At 52.3% G+C, this 16,496-nt stretch overlaps 1 protein-coding gene across 3 annotated transcripts in view; it reads right to left on the reverse strand.

Moving 5' to 3' along the window:
• SUFU (SUFU negative regulator of hedgehog signaling) overlaps positions 1 to 16,496 on the reverse strand; it is a 130,789-nt gene that overhangs the window by 4,273 nt on the left and 110,020 nt on the right. For all 3 annotated transcript variants that reach the window (XM_034775224.1, XM_034775223.1, XM_034775225.1), the window contains one exon: positions 10,005 to 10,073. In XM_034775224.1, coding sequence (XP_034631115.1) covers positions 10,005 to 10,073 — 69 coding nt within the window. The remainder of the gene's footprint in view (positions 1 to 10,004; positions 10,074 to 16,496) is intronic.

Genomic DNA, 16,496 nt, shown 5'->3' on the forward strand with positions numbered 1-16,496 from the left:
CGAGGCAATAAAGGGAGTCAGTTAATGCATTTCCCTGCAGCCTAACCCGCATTAACCCAAAGCTATTCTGAAAGTAGGCAGCCCTCCATTTAAGAGCTAAATTTTTTTATTTTTATTTGAAAGCGAAGGGCCACTAAGAAAGCGTTTCCCCCTCCCCCATCAGTATGTTTTGGACAGCAGTGGACATTAGATAATGCGGTTTGTGTCTCTGCTGCCAAAGTAAAGTTACGAGGTTCCAGCCCAAGCGTTGTTCATTTCATTCGGCGAATTCTGCCAGGGTTACTGTTCCCACCACCATTTTCCCTCCCCTTCCGCAGCTCAGTGAAAGTCTGCAATTTGCAAGAGTATCTCCCTTTCCACTTCACTGTGTTTCCTCCAACTGTCCCCAGGCCCCACGAGCCCCCTTTGTTTGCCGTAAAGCAAGAATCAGACAGCGGCTTTAAGATTCTCTGTGGCATGTGATATACGTGAGGCTGTATGGTTCTGTATGTAGCAGGCAGAACTGGCACAATGATTCACATGGCTAGCAGCTAGTCATGCTGTTCTGGTGGAGGACAGCCAGTGTTTCTGAATACCGTCCTTGGGCCACTTTATTTATGGCCAAAAAAAAAAAAAAAAAAAAACCACACCCCCCCTCTGGAACAAACCACTTGACTTTGCAGTGACTGTTCCCTGGCTCACGTCCACACACACAGCTGCCCTAACTATTAAGAAAAAGACGGTTACTCACCGTTGTAACTGTTGTTCTTCGAGATGTGTTGCTCATATCCATTCCATTAGGGTGTGTGCGCGCCGCGTGCACGATCGTCGGAAGATTTTACCCTAGCAACACCGGCGGGTCGGTTGTGGAGCCCCCTAGAGTGGCGCCTTCATGGCGCTGAATATATACCCCAGCCGACCCGGCGCCCCCTCAGTTCCTTCTTGCCGGCTACTCCGACAGTGGGGACGGGGGGCGGGTTTGGAATGGATATGAGCAACACATCTCGAAGAACAACAGTTACAACGGTGAGTAACCGTCTTTTCTTCTTCGAGTGCTTGCTCATATCCATTCCATTAGGTGACTCCCAAGCCCAACTTAGGTGGTGGGGTCGGAGTGAGACAATGCTGTGTGCAAAACCGCTGATCCGAAGGCAGCATCGTCCCTGGACTGCTGCACTAGTGCATAGTGAGCTGTAAACGTGTGGACTGATGACCAAACCGCCGCTCTACAAATGTCCTGTATCGGAACATGTGCCAGGAAAGCAGTCGAGGAGGCTTGGGCCCTCGTGGAGTGAGCGGTGAGGTGTGGTGCTGAGACACCTGCCAGGTCATAGCAAGTCCGGATGCAAGACGTAATCCAGGAGGATAGGCGTTGTGAGGAGACCGGTGAGCCTTTCATTCGGTCGGCCACTGCAACGAAGAGTTGCGTCGTCTTTCTAAAGTGCTTTGTGCGGTCAATATAGAAGGCCAGGGCCCTTCGTACGTCCAGGGAATGCAAACGTTGGTCCTGGCGAGTGGCATGTGGTTTGGGATAAAAGACCGGGAGAAATATGTCTTGGTTGATATGAAAAGGAGAAACCACCTTAGGGAGAAAGGCAGGATGTGGACGAAGCTGCACTTTATCCTTATGGAAAACTGTATAAGGGGGCTCGGATGTAAGCGCCCTGAGTTCAGAAACGCGCCTTGCTGAGGTGATGGCTACGAGGAAGGCTGTCTTCCAGGATAGGTACAAAAGTGAACAGGTGGCTAGTGGTTCGAATGGAGGACCTGTGAGCTTGGAGAGAACCAGGTTGAGGTCCCACGTCGGGACGGGCTGACGATGTTGAGGGTACGTCCGGTCTAAGCCCTTGAGGAATCTAACGACCATCGGGTTAGAGAATACCGAAGACGCGAGTTCCCCTGGGTGAAAGGCCGATATAGCGGCCAGGTGAACTCTAATTGAGGAAATCGCCAACCCCTGTTGTTTTAGGGAGAGGAGATAGTCCAAAATGAGGGGAATGGGTGCCTGCAACGGGGATGTGGCTCGTTGTTCGCACCAACAGGAGAACCGCTTCCATTTGGCCAGGTACGTGGTCCGTGTTGAGGGCTTCCTACTGCTCAGTAGAATTTGTTGCACAGAGTGCGAGCATTGCTGCTCTGCCTGGGTGAACCATGGAGCAGCCACGCCGTGAGGTGGAGTGATTGGAGGTCGGGGTGACGCAACCGGCCGTGGTCCTGAGAGATGAGATCCGGATCCAACGGAAGCGGGATCGGTGTCTGAACCGAGAGCTCCAACAGTGTGGTGTACCAATGTTGTCTCGGCCACGCAGGAGCGATCAGAATTACCCGTGCCTGGTCTCTGCGCAGTTTGAGCAGTACCTTGTGGACCAGAGGAAACGGAGGGAAGGCATAAAACAGGTGGTCTTTCCAGGGAAGCAGAAAGGCGTCCGAGAGGGAGCCCGGAGCTCGACCTTGTAGGGAGCAGAACACGTGGCACTTCCTGTTGTCTCGAGATGCAAACAGGTCTATCTGGGGAAACCCCCACCTCTGGAAGATGGAATGTATGATGTCCGGACGGATAGACCACTCGTGCGTTTGGAAGGACCTGCTGAGCCGGTCCGCTAGAGTGTTCTGGACTCCAGGGAGGAACGATGCCGTGAGATGGATTGAGTGGGCGATGCAGAAGTCCCACAGGCGAATGGCCTCTTGGCATAGAATTGACGAACGTGCTCCTCCTTGTTTGTTGATGTAGAACATGGCCGTGGTGTTGTCGATGAGAACTAACACACAGCGGCCACGTAGGAGACTGAGGAATGCCTGGCACGCCAGGCGTACCGCCATCAGTTCCCGAACATTGATGTGTAGGGCTAACTGGGATGCAGTCCACAGGCCCTGGGTATGGTGTTTGTTGAGATGGGCGCCCCACCCCAGAGATGACGCGTCTGTGACCAGGTGCAGGGAGGGTTGTGGGGCGTGAAATGGCATCCCCTCGCAGACCACATTGTGATCTAGCCACCAGGTGAGGGAGGCCAGGATCGAGTTCGGGACCGTGACCACCATGTTCAGGCTGTCCCGATGTGGACGGTATATTGATGACACCCAAGTTTGAAGCGGGCGAAGTCGAAGTCTGGCATGCCTGGTTACGTACGTGCAGGAAGCCATGTGACCCAGCAGGGTGAGGCACGACCTCACCGTGGTAGTTGGGAAGGCCTTGAGCCCTTGAATGAGGTTCGTGATGGTGCCAAAGCGATTGTCTGGCAGGATGGCTTGTGCACGACTGGAGTCTAGAACTGCGCCGATGAATTCTATTCTCTGGGTAGGTTCTAGAGTGGATTTGTCCTTGTTGAGTAGGATGCCCAACTCGCTGAATGTGTGCACTATTTTGTGGACGTAAGCTTGAACTTGCTCCTTGGTGCGACCGCGCACCAGCCAGTCGTCTAGGTACGGGAACACCTGTATCCCTTGCCGACGAAGGTACGCTGCCACGACCGCCATACATTTCGTGAACACCCTTGGGGCCGAGGATAGGCCGAAGGGAAGTACTGTAAATTGGTAGTGCACCGTGTTTACCACGAATCGCAGGAAACGTCTGTGAGGTGGGTAAATTGAGATATGAAAGTATGCGTCTTTCATGTCGAGGGCGGCGAACCAGTCTCCAGGATCGAGGGAAGGGATGATGGCCCCCAAAGAGACCATGCGGAACTTCAACTTTACTATGAATTTGTTGAGTCCGCGCAAGTCCAAGATGGGCCGCAGACCTCCTTTGGACTTGGGGATCAGGAAGTAACGGGAATAAAATCCCCTGCCCCTTAACTCTATCGGAACCTCCTCTATAGCCCCCATGGCCAGGAGCGTAGAAACCTCCTGCATAAGAAGTTGCTCGTGAGAAGGGTCCCTGAAGAGGGACGGGGAAGGGGGGTGGGAGGGGGGGATAGAAGAAAACTGGATAGCGTATCCCCTCTCCACCGTGCGGAGGACCCAACGGTCCGAAGTTATAAGGGACCAAGCACGGTGGAAGTGGGAGAGGCGATCCCGAAAGGAGGGAGCTGGATCCTGGGGGATGACTGGGGCGCCGTCCTCGACCGCACCTTCAAAAGTTCTGTCTCGGACCTGAAGGTGGTCTTGGTGGCCCTTGGTTCTGACCAGGTTGAGGGCCAGCCCATCTTCTCCTACCACCTCGCCCTCGCCTTCTGGCAGGGTCCTGTCTCTGACGAGGTGGAGGGGGGTAAAACCGTTGAGGCTGGGGCCTAAATGGTCTGCGCTGGGGACCCGCAACATGCATCCCCAAGGAGCGCATGATTGTCCTGGAGTCTTTGAGGCTCTGTAATCGAGAGTCCGTCTTCTCCGAGAACAGCCCCTGTCCTTCAAAGGGCAAATCCTGTAGGGTCTGCTGTAATTCAGGGGGCAAACCCGAAACTTGGAGCCAGGAGGTCCTACGCATAGCGATACCTGTGGCCAGGGTCCTTGCGGCCGAGTCCGCTATGTCCAGGGAGGCCTGTAAGGAGGTCCGAGCCACCTTCTTACCCTCCTCAACCATGGCTCCAAACTCTTCCCTGGACTCTTGGGGAATCAACTCCTTAAACTTCCCCATAGAGTTCCAGGAGTTGAAATTGTAGCGGCTCAGTAGCGCTTGTTGATTCGCCGCTCTAAGTTGTAGCCCTCCGGCTGAGTAAACCTTACGGCCGAACAGATCAAGCCGCTTAGCCTCTTTTGATTTTGGCGCTGCAGCCTGCTGGCCGTGGCGCTCTCGTGCATTCACTGATTCCACCACCAGTGAGCACGGTTGGGGGTGTGTGTACAAATACCCATAGTCTTTAGATGGGACAAAGTATTTCCTTTCCACCCCTCTCGCAGTGGGTGGAATGGAGGCAGGAGTCTGCCATATCGTATCCGCGTTCGTTTGGATCGTGCGGATCAAGGGTAACGCCACCCTCGAAGGGGCATCCGATCCAAGGATGTTCACGATCGGGTCGTGCACCTCCACTATCTCCTCCGTCTGCAGGTCCATGTTACGGGCCATTCTGCGCAGGAGATCCTGGTGAGCCCGAAGATCTATCGGAGGGGGACCCGTGCATGAAGTGCCCGCCACTGCCTCATCCGGAGAGGAGGAGGAGGACGCCTCTGGTGGTAGTGGATCCAAGGGGGGGTCCCGGTCCCCCTGGTCTTGGGTCGGAGCATCACCAGCACTTGGGTCCACGGTGTCGGGTGGTGTGGACACAGAAGCCTCTACGCCTCCAGGCGGAGGTCGAGAGATGGTGGATTCTGGGGCCCTTCTGACCGAGTGACCCGAGCGAGAGGTCGATGGTAACGAAGCCCCTTGCTCCTGGTGGTACGCCCAAGGGGTCCAAAACGACCAGTGAGATGGTCCATGAGGGTGGTCCTCTGCCCTCTCCTGCCAATGGCCCAAGTCTCGTTCCTCGGCCTGCCCCTGAGGGGGGTATGCCGATCTCGACAGGTCCTCTGAGGATCGAGACGCTGATCTTGACGGCCATGGCGGTGCCGTGAAAGATGGAATGATCCCCGTGGTCTGCGGTGCCGCACGGTGCCGGTCCGGAGATGATCTATCTCTGTGCGGTGCCGGCGATCGGTGCTGGGACCGCGACCGGTGCCGATGACCTCGTCGGTGCCGGGAATCGGATCTGGACCTCGACGAGGACCTAGAGTATGCCCGGTGCCGGGATCGGCCCCTCGGCGTCGAGCGTCGAGCGTGGCGGTGCCGAGAACTACGTCTCGACGTTGACCGGTGCCGACGATCATATCGGTGCCGAGACGTAGAGCGGTGCCGCGAAGAAGATCTTGACCGCGAGTACGACCGGTGCCGAGACGTTCGGTGCCGGGACTGCGAGCGGCGTGGGGACCTGCTTCGGGACCTGGATCGGCGCCGAGGTTCCAGCCCTTGTGATGGAGGGCGCATCAAGGCAGGTTTCCCTCTTGACTGTACCGGGCGAGTCAACGGTGCAGTCGGTGCCGGTGGTTGAGGCGGTGCCGGCTCCGTGAGAGCTATCAAGTCTCTCGCCGCCGCGAAGGTCTCTGGAGTCGACGGGAGACACTGTATCACCGCCGGCCTCGGTGGAGACGCTATTTGCACCGGACTCGACGGCCTCGGCGCCGGAGTCGACGGTGCTGGAGGAGCCTGTTTCCGATGCTCCATCGGCGGACGCGGCTCTACCCCCGGCACTGGGGGAGCCGGCGTCTTCGGCGCGGACGTCCCCGTCTTATGGGCTTTTTTATGCCCTGGGGATAATGACCGGCGCCGCGGCACTTGCTGTGTTTGCGGTGCCGACGAGGTCCGGTGCCGGGGAGGCTTGTCTGACGCCACTCGCGTGGTCGTCATAGCCGGTGCCGCCGGGGCACTGCGCACCGAAGTGCTAGGCACCGAAGTCTGGCCCGTGGAAGGAGTGTCCGGGCTAAGTGCCGCCTCCATTAGGAGTTGCCTGAGCCGAAAGTCCCGCTCCTTCTTGGTTCTTGGTTTGAAGGCCTTACAGATCTTGCATTTGTCTGTTTGGTGGGACTCTCCCAGGCACTTCAAACAGGAGTCATGAGGGTCGCTCGTTGGCATAGGCTTAGCGCAGGAGGCGCACTGCTTGAAGCCGGGAGCGTTGGGCATGAGCCCGGGCCCGCGGCCGGGGGAGAAAGGGGGAGACGACCCCCTTAACCCCCTGAACTACAATACAACTATAACAACTTTAAAAACTATTTAACTATAAACACTAGAACTACAACTATAACTATAACTCTGAATGATCAAGTAAGCTAGGGAGAGTGGAGAACAGCTACGCCGCGCTCCACAGTTCCAACGACCGTCAGGGGCGGTAAGAAGGAACTGAGGGGGCGCCGGGTCGGCTGGGGTATATATTCAGCGCCATGAAGGCGCCACTCTAGGGGGCTCCACAGCCGACCCGCCGGTGTTGCTAGGGTAAAATCTTCCGACGATCGTGCACGCGGCGCGCACACACCCTAATGGAATGGATATGAGCAAGCACTCGAAGAAGAAGTGTTGGTTGCGATACCCAGCGTAGGAACTTGAGCTCAAGTCTGATTTTACACACCACTGCTTCCAGTGGCTACTTCTTCACGTGGAGGGGAAGCCACGAATATTACAGGTGCTCTGGTTCATCCAGTCCTAGCTCCACCCCAACACACAGACCCTCCTGTTGGAAAGTAACCCCAGAACTCCTGCTCCCAGAACCAGCGCTGGGCACTCCTGGCCAGTGTCTGAGGTGGCCTTAGAATGTACTGGGCTGACCCCATGCCAGAATAGCTCTGTCAAAAACAGTTTTGCTGTGGGAAGTACTGAACTGTTGCAAGGAGAAACAAGACGACGGGCCTGCTCAGAGAGTCAGTGTCCCTGCCTCAGTTCGTCTGAGCAGGAAGCAAATGGAAGGGTGTCTGCACAAAGGGTAAGCTGGGGGGCAGCGGGGTTTAGGGCTATCATGGAGTTACAGGATAAGTGTCTCAGAGGAGGAAAAAGACCCCAACTCCCTTTCATTTTTGCTCCCCACTGCTGGTTTTGCAGAGGAAAGTCAGAGTAGAAAAAGAATATCAAGAACAGAAAGTGGGGGGGTGGGGGGGAGAGGGGAGAGGACGCAGGGCTGATTAACACTGCAAATGGCTAGATGTGTACAATGGCAGCCTATTTATTTAAAGCTGCCTCTCGTGTTTTAGGGCTTGTCTGGACTACACATTTGCCCCATTCATAAACATGCAAGGAACTGATCTTGAAAGTTGTTCCAGGGAATAGGATTGTCCCAGTCACCCCCAGCCTGTGCAGACAAAGCACGGGAACTTCTGGAAAGTTAACTGCTTTGTTTTTAAAAGGTTGCTGCACGCACAGACTAGCACCAGCTGACGGAAGGATTTGAACAGCAGCATCTACCCGGGGTTCTGCCTTGACTAGGGAGGATCGTCTAAACCAGAGACGTTCAATTCAGAACTAGTGCAATGAGTTCCTTTCCCATGAAAGTTCTTGGGCCAAATTCAGTGATGACATGTGCCCATGTAAACTATGGCTATGTCTACACTACAGCCAGGCGTGAGAGTAGCGGCTCCCACAGACTTACCCACAGTAGCTGTACTCCAGCTAGCCCACTAAAACTAGACGCCAGGACGCCGTGGAGTGGGCTTCAGCGTCAGCTGCACGAGCAATTGCTTGTCTATGAAAACACGAGCTGCCATTCACCCCACCCCACCACAGCGTAGACTTGCCTATGTCTGGTACAAGTGTGTTGGAGAGTGGGCATAAGCAGTAAAGGACCCCTAAATTGCCCTTCCACCATTCCAGTAATTGTATTTTTGCGCATCTGCCCCCTCAGTTCCTACGTGGACACTCAATTTTACTCCTCTAGTGAATAAAAATTGGTGCAAGTTACACTACTTTGCCAACCGTTTTATAAACCTCCGTATAACCTGCACCCTTATTTTCGGTCACTATCTGATTTAGCCTATGGGCCCCCCTTCCATCTCTAAGGTCTCATGCACTTAAACAATCATTCTAACGTTAATGAAGAGACACAAAGACACAGCATGAGTTTTTGAGGTGCTCAGCCAGACGTGTGTGGTGTTGCAGTTGGTATTCATTTCACCTTCACCTGGCTCATTACACCATGAAGGAGGGGTTCTTTTCCTAGAATCCAAAATTGGATTTTCATTCTACCTAGCTGGATACCGGCAACAGCCGAAGGAAGTCTCTGGGGAACGTATAAAGTTGACCCAAAACTCTTTACAAACTAGGATCCTGTGACTTACGAAGTCCTGCAGGATTCTGGGTGATGAAAGACCATAACCATCTACAGTATCCCCTGCCCCTTTTCTTTTAAACTGGGAAGGTTCCAAAATGGTCTCGTCAGAGAAGAATACGTCAGAAAACATTTTAAAATGAGTAATGTCAAAGCAATGTGGAAGCCAGTGTCTCATCCTTTGTCTGGCACTATGTACTTCCCAATAAAGCTAGGGAACACTAGCCCTGGGAAAAGGGACTCCAAAATGGTCACTTCTGTGCTAGCACAAATGATCTTTGGCTTAGGTTTAAATGGCTAAGAGCTGGCCTGAGAATTCACTACACTGCTAGCGAGGTGCTTGATCGCCTGCTGCGCTCCTTCACAGGGCATATATGACCCTGGCATTATGTCAGCTCAGGGTTCAACAATCAGAGCACTGAGGTTTTTCTGGGAGGCGAAGCAGGGAGGGACAGAGGGACAGGAGGGTTACTTTACAAGCCTAGGAAAGTTTCTTTAGAGTCCGCAGGGAGCTGTAAAAAATGGGATAAAAATATTACATGTCACGGCTGCTACTGCTCTCTGAAGCGAGGCAGGATATTTCTGTGGAGTGCAGGGGAGAGCTGGTGTTAAATGCGACTGGGTCACACGATGGGGAAAGTCCGTTGCCGTGGTGCGTCCCCTGCTGCTGGGCTCAGCGCTGCCAGGCTGGCTGCGTGTGTCTGTGCACCACACTCAAACTTAACAGAGTTTGGGAGGGAAGGGAACTAACAAGGGACAAGCAGCAGGTATGAAATAGCCCCTCCCTCCCCACCCAAAAGCGGCTCTCAAGTGCAATATGAAGTGGCAGCAAATATGCTGGGTGTTCCGCATTGCTCTGCAGGCCAAAGGGGCCCTTCAGCCATGCTGCTGCAGGGGGCACAAGCTGCACCCCAGTGCAGCGGCCAGGGCTGCCGCACAGCTCCGCTCTGCTGGGGCTCTGGCCGGGGGATGGCAGCATTCCAATTGCTGTCGGGACCCCCGCCAGTGGAGGCTACCTGGGGAAGCGTGCCGAATCAGTGCACTCTGCAGCAGCAGTGGCCACGGCCTCCTCGCTAGCCAACACCCCCGACTCTTGGGGCGGTGTTGGATTAGCTGCAGGTCCCCGATTGCCTCTGCAGTCCCTTCTCTTCCAGGTGGCCTGGTTTATGCCAGCAGGCTCAAAGGGTGGCTGAGCCCTGAAGCTGTGGGAAGGGCTAGAAGCTGCCAAACTCCAACACTAACAAAACAAGCCAACTCTGCAGCTTTTCTCTCGGCCAGCAGATGCCAGATATGGGAGCAACGCAGCCTTACTTCCTCTGGAGAAGTCAGATCTTCTAAGTCTTCCAGCATTCTTTCTACGAACTCTTCAGTCAACAGGATCTGCAAGGGGGAGACACTAGTTTACTCTTTTACACTCCAAGCTTTATGTAATTGCCAAGCAGCGGACCCCTTTCTTCTGCACAGAGGGGAGACTGTACATACTTTTCTTTGGCGACACAAAGGTTTGAGGCCTCTAGCTCCTGGCTTTACTCCCCCCCACATCCCCAACCACTGCAAAAAATGCTAAGATTACAAGGCAATCTTTTGCTACCATCAATTATCTTCCTCCGTCTAAAATTAGAGGCTCAGCTTCAGAGAGGAAGGGGGGAGGGAGGCAGGGGAGGGCAAAAAGGGGTCAAGCAAACAATTGCAAAGGAAGGCAGTGGGAAACAGACACTTTCATCTGGCACAGTGGAGTTAAGTCTCTAGTATAATTGGGCTACAGCTGGTGGAGGGGGACAGGGCGGGACAGCCTGGAACCTGCACAGAGTCTGCATTTTGGGCACCTCGAGGGCTCTGATCTGGAGACCTGGCTTGTTAAATGGTGTATCATTTAGAAAAACCACAGATTCAGCAGGGGAGGCATTCAGAGAGGTGCCCAAGCCAGGAGCAGGAGGGTGTGGGATATACAGCATGGCTCTCGGACTCGGCTCAGAAAACCAGTCCTTGGTCCTTCCCAAATGTGCAACTCCCCCCGCTCCCAATCAGAATTGCTCCTCCCTCCCCCCAGCCTTGCTAGTCCGCATGAGAATTTAGGGGTGTGGTAGAAGGGGGAAGGCTCAGGCTTTTTCCAGGGGAGGACTAGCAAACGTGAAGTTCCTTGGACAATAACTTCTGACTACACGCCCCCCAAAAAGAGAGGGCCAGATTCCCAGTCAACATACTCCACTGAAGTCAGATATGCCCACTGACATCAGCTGGTCCTGAATATTAAGTGCGGAACCAGCATCTTCCCTCGCCCTTTTCTTAAGAAGAAACATGCCGTAGCAGAAGGTGCCCGCGCGAACAGCTTTTAGAGGGCCAGAGATAAACGCAAGCCCTGCTGAGGTGGGGTAGCAGTCAAGGACAAGGAAATCACCTCCACACGTGGGTCCGGTGAGGGGTGCTGGGTGTGGTGTTGCAGGGTTTGGGTATACAGCAGGCTATTCATTTTGCAAATTGCAGCTCACAGCTCTGTTCTTTCTCTGCTTCTCCTGGTGTTCCTTTTTCCTCCCTTCACTCCACCCTTTCCTTTTACAGTCTGTCTCCAGCACCTCTCCATCCTATAGTGACCGGCATTCCCGCTTCTCTGCTCTGCTGCATTGCATTGCATTCTCCCTCCTCCTCTGCTCACTCCTTACTCATCCTCTCCAAATCCACTCATGGTTCCCCCACTTCCTCCCCTCTGGCCCCTCAGCTCTGCATTCCCTCTCCAAGAGCTCAGGCAACTCTCCCCAGCTCCCAGTGCTGAAAGGGAGCAAGGCCAACCCCCAGTTCCACCCCTTTTCGGCTCCCCTCCAGTTCCAAACTGGAGCTCGTCTCAGTGCTGCTTGTTGACAGCCTCCCTTGCAGCACGGAGCTCGCTGGGGGAAGCGCATAACAGCGCTGATGCTGCAGATTCCCTCGTAAGTTCTGATCTATATACTAGGAACCCATGGCCCACAGTCTGAGAACCCCTGAATCGGCTAGATGGACAGAAAAGGCACTGGCCACTCAAGCTACTATCATACATGGCAGTGGCACTGTACAAAACGGACGACCCTGTCTCTGCCCCGATGAGCTTTCAGTCTAACTTAGAGTTTAGATTCAGTACCCAGTTTGTGGTGTGGCATGGAGCCACTCCTGAAGCCCAGCGGAAGCTGTGGCAATGTAATCAGCGGTATCACATCACAGACCCACGTGCTTCATGAGGCTTTTTGGCTACAATCAGATGATTCCATGTCTATTATTGTCTATGTTGGGCCTTAGACGATCATCTCTTTGGCTGGCACACTAAACCCAAACATCTATGAGCACTATAGCAGGGCTGGTTTAGACGACAGTGGGCAAGTTCTTTGGCGGAGATGGTAGCCCTGGCACACGTTGAATTGGAAATACCTGCGTGTCAATGAAAGGTTTGAAGAACCTAAAGGGTTGCTTACTCAGAACTACAACCAAAGCCATCCACGCTCAGAAACAGAACAGTCGCCTGCATGGTTAACCCAGAAGATGGTGCAGCTGGCAAGGGTTGTCTGGGGAGGGCTCTGCATGTAGCAGATCAGCTTCTCTTCAGGTGTAGCCTGGCCGTGAGTGACAGGGCAGTGGGTGGAGAGTGGAAGACAGAGGATACGGCAGACGTAGCAAACGACACAGCAGTAGATAAGAGGAAGAAACCAGCACCCAAAGCAATCAGATGAGTGGGCAAGGAGGAAATACATATTCAAACAGTGACACAGATGAGCAAAAACGAGAAAAAAAAAGGGTGGGGGGTGGCTATAGGGCAGTGGAGATGGCAAGAATGATAAAAATCAGATGTAGCAGTAGGAATAAAATCCAGGGTTAATAGGGAAGGAGCCCGAGGGACATTTCTAGGGTGTCAGAGGAGAGAGAGGAAGGAGAAATATATGCACAAATGAACCAATCTCATTGTAGGCCAGAGAAGAACAAGGTGGGGAAGGGGGGTGAGCAGGGAAGGATATTTACAGAATAAAGGGCAGAAGATGCAGCCCCTAGGGTAAACCACCACGGTTTGGATCCTGGAACAAACGTACGTGGAGTATCTAGATTAGCATTTGCAATTGTGTTCGTTAACGTCAGTTAGCCAGCAAACAACTAACTCCAGTTGAAACAAGCACATAAAGCGTCTAAGCCAGCACAGTTCTGGTCCTGGGTGAACAGCGCCTCCTTTCCTGTGAAAGAAGCTTTGGAAGCCCGGAGCAGCCAAATGGATAGTGGGCCCTTGTGTCTCAGGAATGCTTGTAAGCCAGCTTTTAAAAAATGGTTTGCTACACCAGGTAGCTGGGGAAAATCTTCACCATCATACACTCTGGAGGGTGCTGGGGATTGGTACCCGTTACCGTAGCATTTGGGCACATCTAACTGCTGAAAAGATTTAGAGGCTAAAGATACAACTACACTGCATACAGGCTGAAACCAGGTTCCTCCCAACAGAATTAGCCCAACCAAAATGTAATAAAGGCATCAAAGCAGGAATGCACAGACCACGCGGATCCAATCCTTGTGATCAGCAAGTAGATCTTCGTACAGAAGAGAGCTCTCTTTATTCTGATACTTACAAAGAGCCTGAAAATAAATTAAAATCAGTACCAACTGCCCTCTCACACACAATACTTCCTAGGTTTTTAGTCCTCTTAGCATGCCCGTGCCTGCAGATCACACCACCGCATTAACACACACACACACATTAGATGTGCATGGTATTAAAGGTGACATTCCAGCAAATAAACAGGACAGACCGTCGTAGCTCTAGGCTTCTAATTTAATTTCCTTTGGGATGTAAACCTTAGAAGCTCACACTGAACAAATAGGCCCTGTTCTTTGTGTATTTCAGACCTGAACCCAGAGTTTTCCTTTGAGAACGTTAGCAGATCTTATCAACAGGATACTGCAGGGAGATCATAAATGATGGAGCAGCTTATTCGCTCTCCAAAGAATAACACAGACTCTCTGTTGTGATGCAGCTATGGGAAAGTCTGTGCAATCTGGAGGCCAAATTAAATGGTTTTCTGCATATTCAAAGCTGGACGTGCCTCTCCTCAGAGCAGACCTTTCCTACGGTGAAATCTTTTGGCCATGACTGGGGAAGAAAACAAGCTCTGGGGGACCTGTTTGTGTTCACTCTGATGTCAAAGAAGCCCCATAGATTCATAACCTAGGATTTTCATAGTTCAGCAACTGTGTGCAAACATTCCACCCTATGGACCTGCTGCAACCAGTTTCACACACTGGAGTGTAGTTCTGCCTTCGTAATGGCTGTTTGCAATAGTCACAAGCAAGAGCTAAAGAGTCAAGCCAGGGTTTGCAAAACATTTCCTTCAACACCGCACAACCAAGGACATGCCAGGTGCTTTCTGGGTCAGATTCCCGCCCACAACTTGCAGCTATGAGGATCAGGCTCCATTTTATACACGTGCTGCGGCTCTACAAATCCCTTGCTACATGGTTACACATAGTGCTTGCAAAACCATAGAAGAGAAAATCCACAATTTTATCACTAAACTAGGAATGTCAAAAGTGCAACTGCAGGTCCAAAGTTTGGCAACCCCTGTTGAAACTTGTGTGTGCCCAGCCATGTTAAAAATGCTATATTCTGTAAGGATTAACATCGCTATGGTTATGTAATGCACTGGCTTTGTGTGTTATGTCTCCCTCTAGAGCAGTGATTCTCAAACTTTTTTTTCCCACGGACCACTTGAAAATTGTTGAGGGTCTCAGCGAACCACTTAATGAACTTTCCAAATGTTGTTTGTACCTTTCGCTAACTATTGTAAAGTGATGGATGTGCCCTCTCTCCCCTGTCGTGGCAGCCCCCGAGCTGGGGCGGGGAAGGAGGGGAGTCTCGCTCCCCGCAGCAGCCACAGAGCTGAGGCTGGAAGGGAGGGCCGTCTCCCCAGCTCCAGGGCTGTGGCTGCCGTGGAGAAAGTCGCTTTTCTCTGGCCGCCGCAGCCCTGCACATCCCAAATTCCCCCCGCCCTCTCTTCTCATGCCACTGCCTTCTCCCACCTACCCCCAATTCCCCCCAAGGCCACCACTTCACCTTACATGTGCGTCTTCTCCAGGGTCCAGGCACCGAATTAGTGGAGCCATGCCTGCGCAGTTCCACTAATTAGGAGAGTGGCCCTTCATTCTCTCGAGTGCGGCCATCCAGGCACGCACCTTAGAGGGAACTATCCGTGGACCACCTGAATGGAGCTTGCGGACCACTGGCAGTCCACAGACCACAGTCTGAGAACCTATGCTCTAGAGGTTAGCCTCAGCAACTATAACAGTCTGCTACTACTAAATTAATGGAATTACTCTCATAGCTCAGGTGGGAGGAGGTTTGTACTTTCTATAGTGAATGCCCAAGGTTTGATTCCCCACTGATGACTGAGACACCTACACTGTTAGCATGATTTTTTGGTACTTAACCAGTGATGGTATGCATGAACTGTATATCGTGTGTGTTACTTGGTGCCCAACATCAAGATTCAGTCTATTAACCACATCTGTCAAGTTGTACTTCAACCTACATACGACGATGACTGGCACCCAAAAACCACATGAGACTAATCTAAGGCTATGATTTTAAGTCTACAGGTGCAACTGCATGACTAATGCACCATCTCTCACTTCAGGGGTTCAAATCTATTGCAAGGGCTTGAAATTCTTAACTTGAAACAGGCTGGCTCTGACCCCAGGCTACAATACTACATTTCACACAGCTGTTTATAGTCTGCCACAGTTGGTAAATCTCTGATCAGGAAAGAGCCCCCCCAAATTCAGCTGGCAAGCAGACCACAGCACCTTTCATCTTCAGAATGCCTGGCTTGTAAAATGGTGTAATATACCCCAAAGTCAGTTATATAACAAGCCCTTAAGAAATCCTCCATCCATAAACCTGCTGCTTCTAGACTGGATGAGCCAGCAGATCCGAAGTTTGTGGCCTACTTCCTTTCATCAACAACATGGCTAATTTCCTGCAACTCTTGGGAGCAGACGGCACTGAAAGTGTGCCTGCTGAATTCCTGCCGTTAATACTGTACAGCAGAAGGAGGAATTCCTTTAATTCAAAATGCACCTAATCAAACTCCTTGTAAATAGTGCTCTGTGCCGTGAGCAGACCCCCCCAGCTCTCTCATCTACCCTCCCCCTTTCATTGTGCTCTCTCTCATTTAGATTGCAAGCAGCTCAGCTCAGAAGCCTTGTCTCCTCATTTTCTGTGAGGCAATGGCACGATATGAAAAAGGACATGAGTTCTAACACCGTGCTGTAAGATTTCCATGATAGTTTTCACCAGAGAGTGTCACACATGTAAGTACTGTGAACAAACAAGGGGGATTTCTCTGGGGGGTGGAATCCCATTGCTATACTCCAAGGAAACTACCAGGCCTTCCCTGTAAAGGAAAAGATAATTACCCCTGCCCCGGGCACCATATTGCTACATTCAGGGATCTTACAATTCTGCTGGAAATAGTACATGAGGATTCGAAATGCTATCTCCCAAGAGGGTCTCTATGCGCACTAAGGAGCTGCTAGGACTCCCCAACTCTGTTTCATCAGCTTTAAAACTCCACCTGGACTAGCCCTGGGGAAGGGTACTTTTTGGAGCCTGTCAACATTGTTCTACCGATCTTCTGGATAGGATCACTGCTGTGTGACTATGTACAGCTTGGCTCAGCGATGACAAGGGTCTGAAGGGAGACAAGCTAATAGTCCATGCATTTTAAGGGGGCAAGTTTTAAGGAGGGAGAGGACTTCTCTAGGGTGCTACCAGTGGCTTGGAGAAAAGCTAAGGAGTAAAGA

This window comes from Trachemys scripta, chromosome 7, assembly GCF_013100865.1.
Source record: "Trachemys scripta elegans isolate TJP31775 chromosome 7, CAS_Tse_1.0, whole genome shotgun sequence".
Lineage (NCBI taxonomy): Eukaryota > Metazoa > Chordata > Testudines > Emydidae > Trachemys > Trachemys scripta.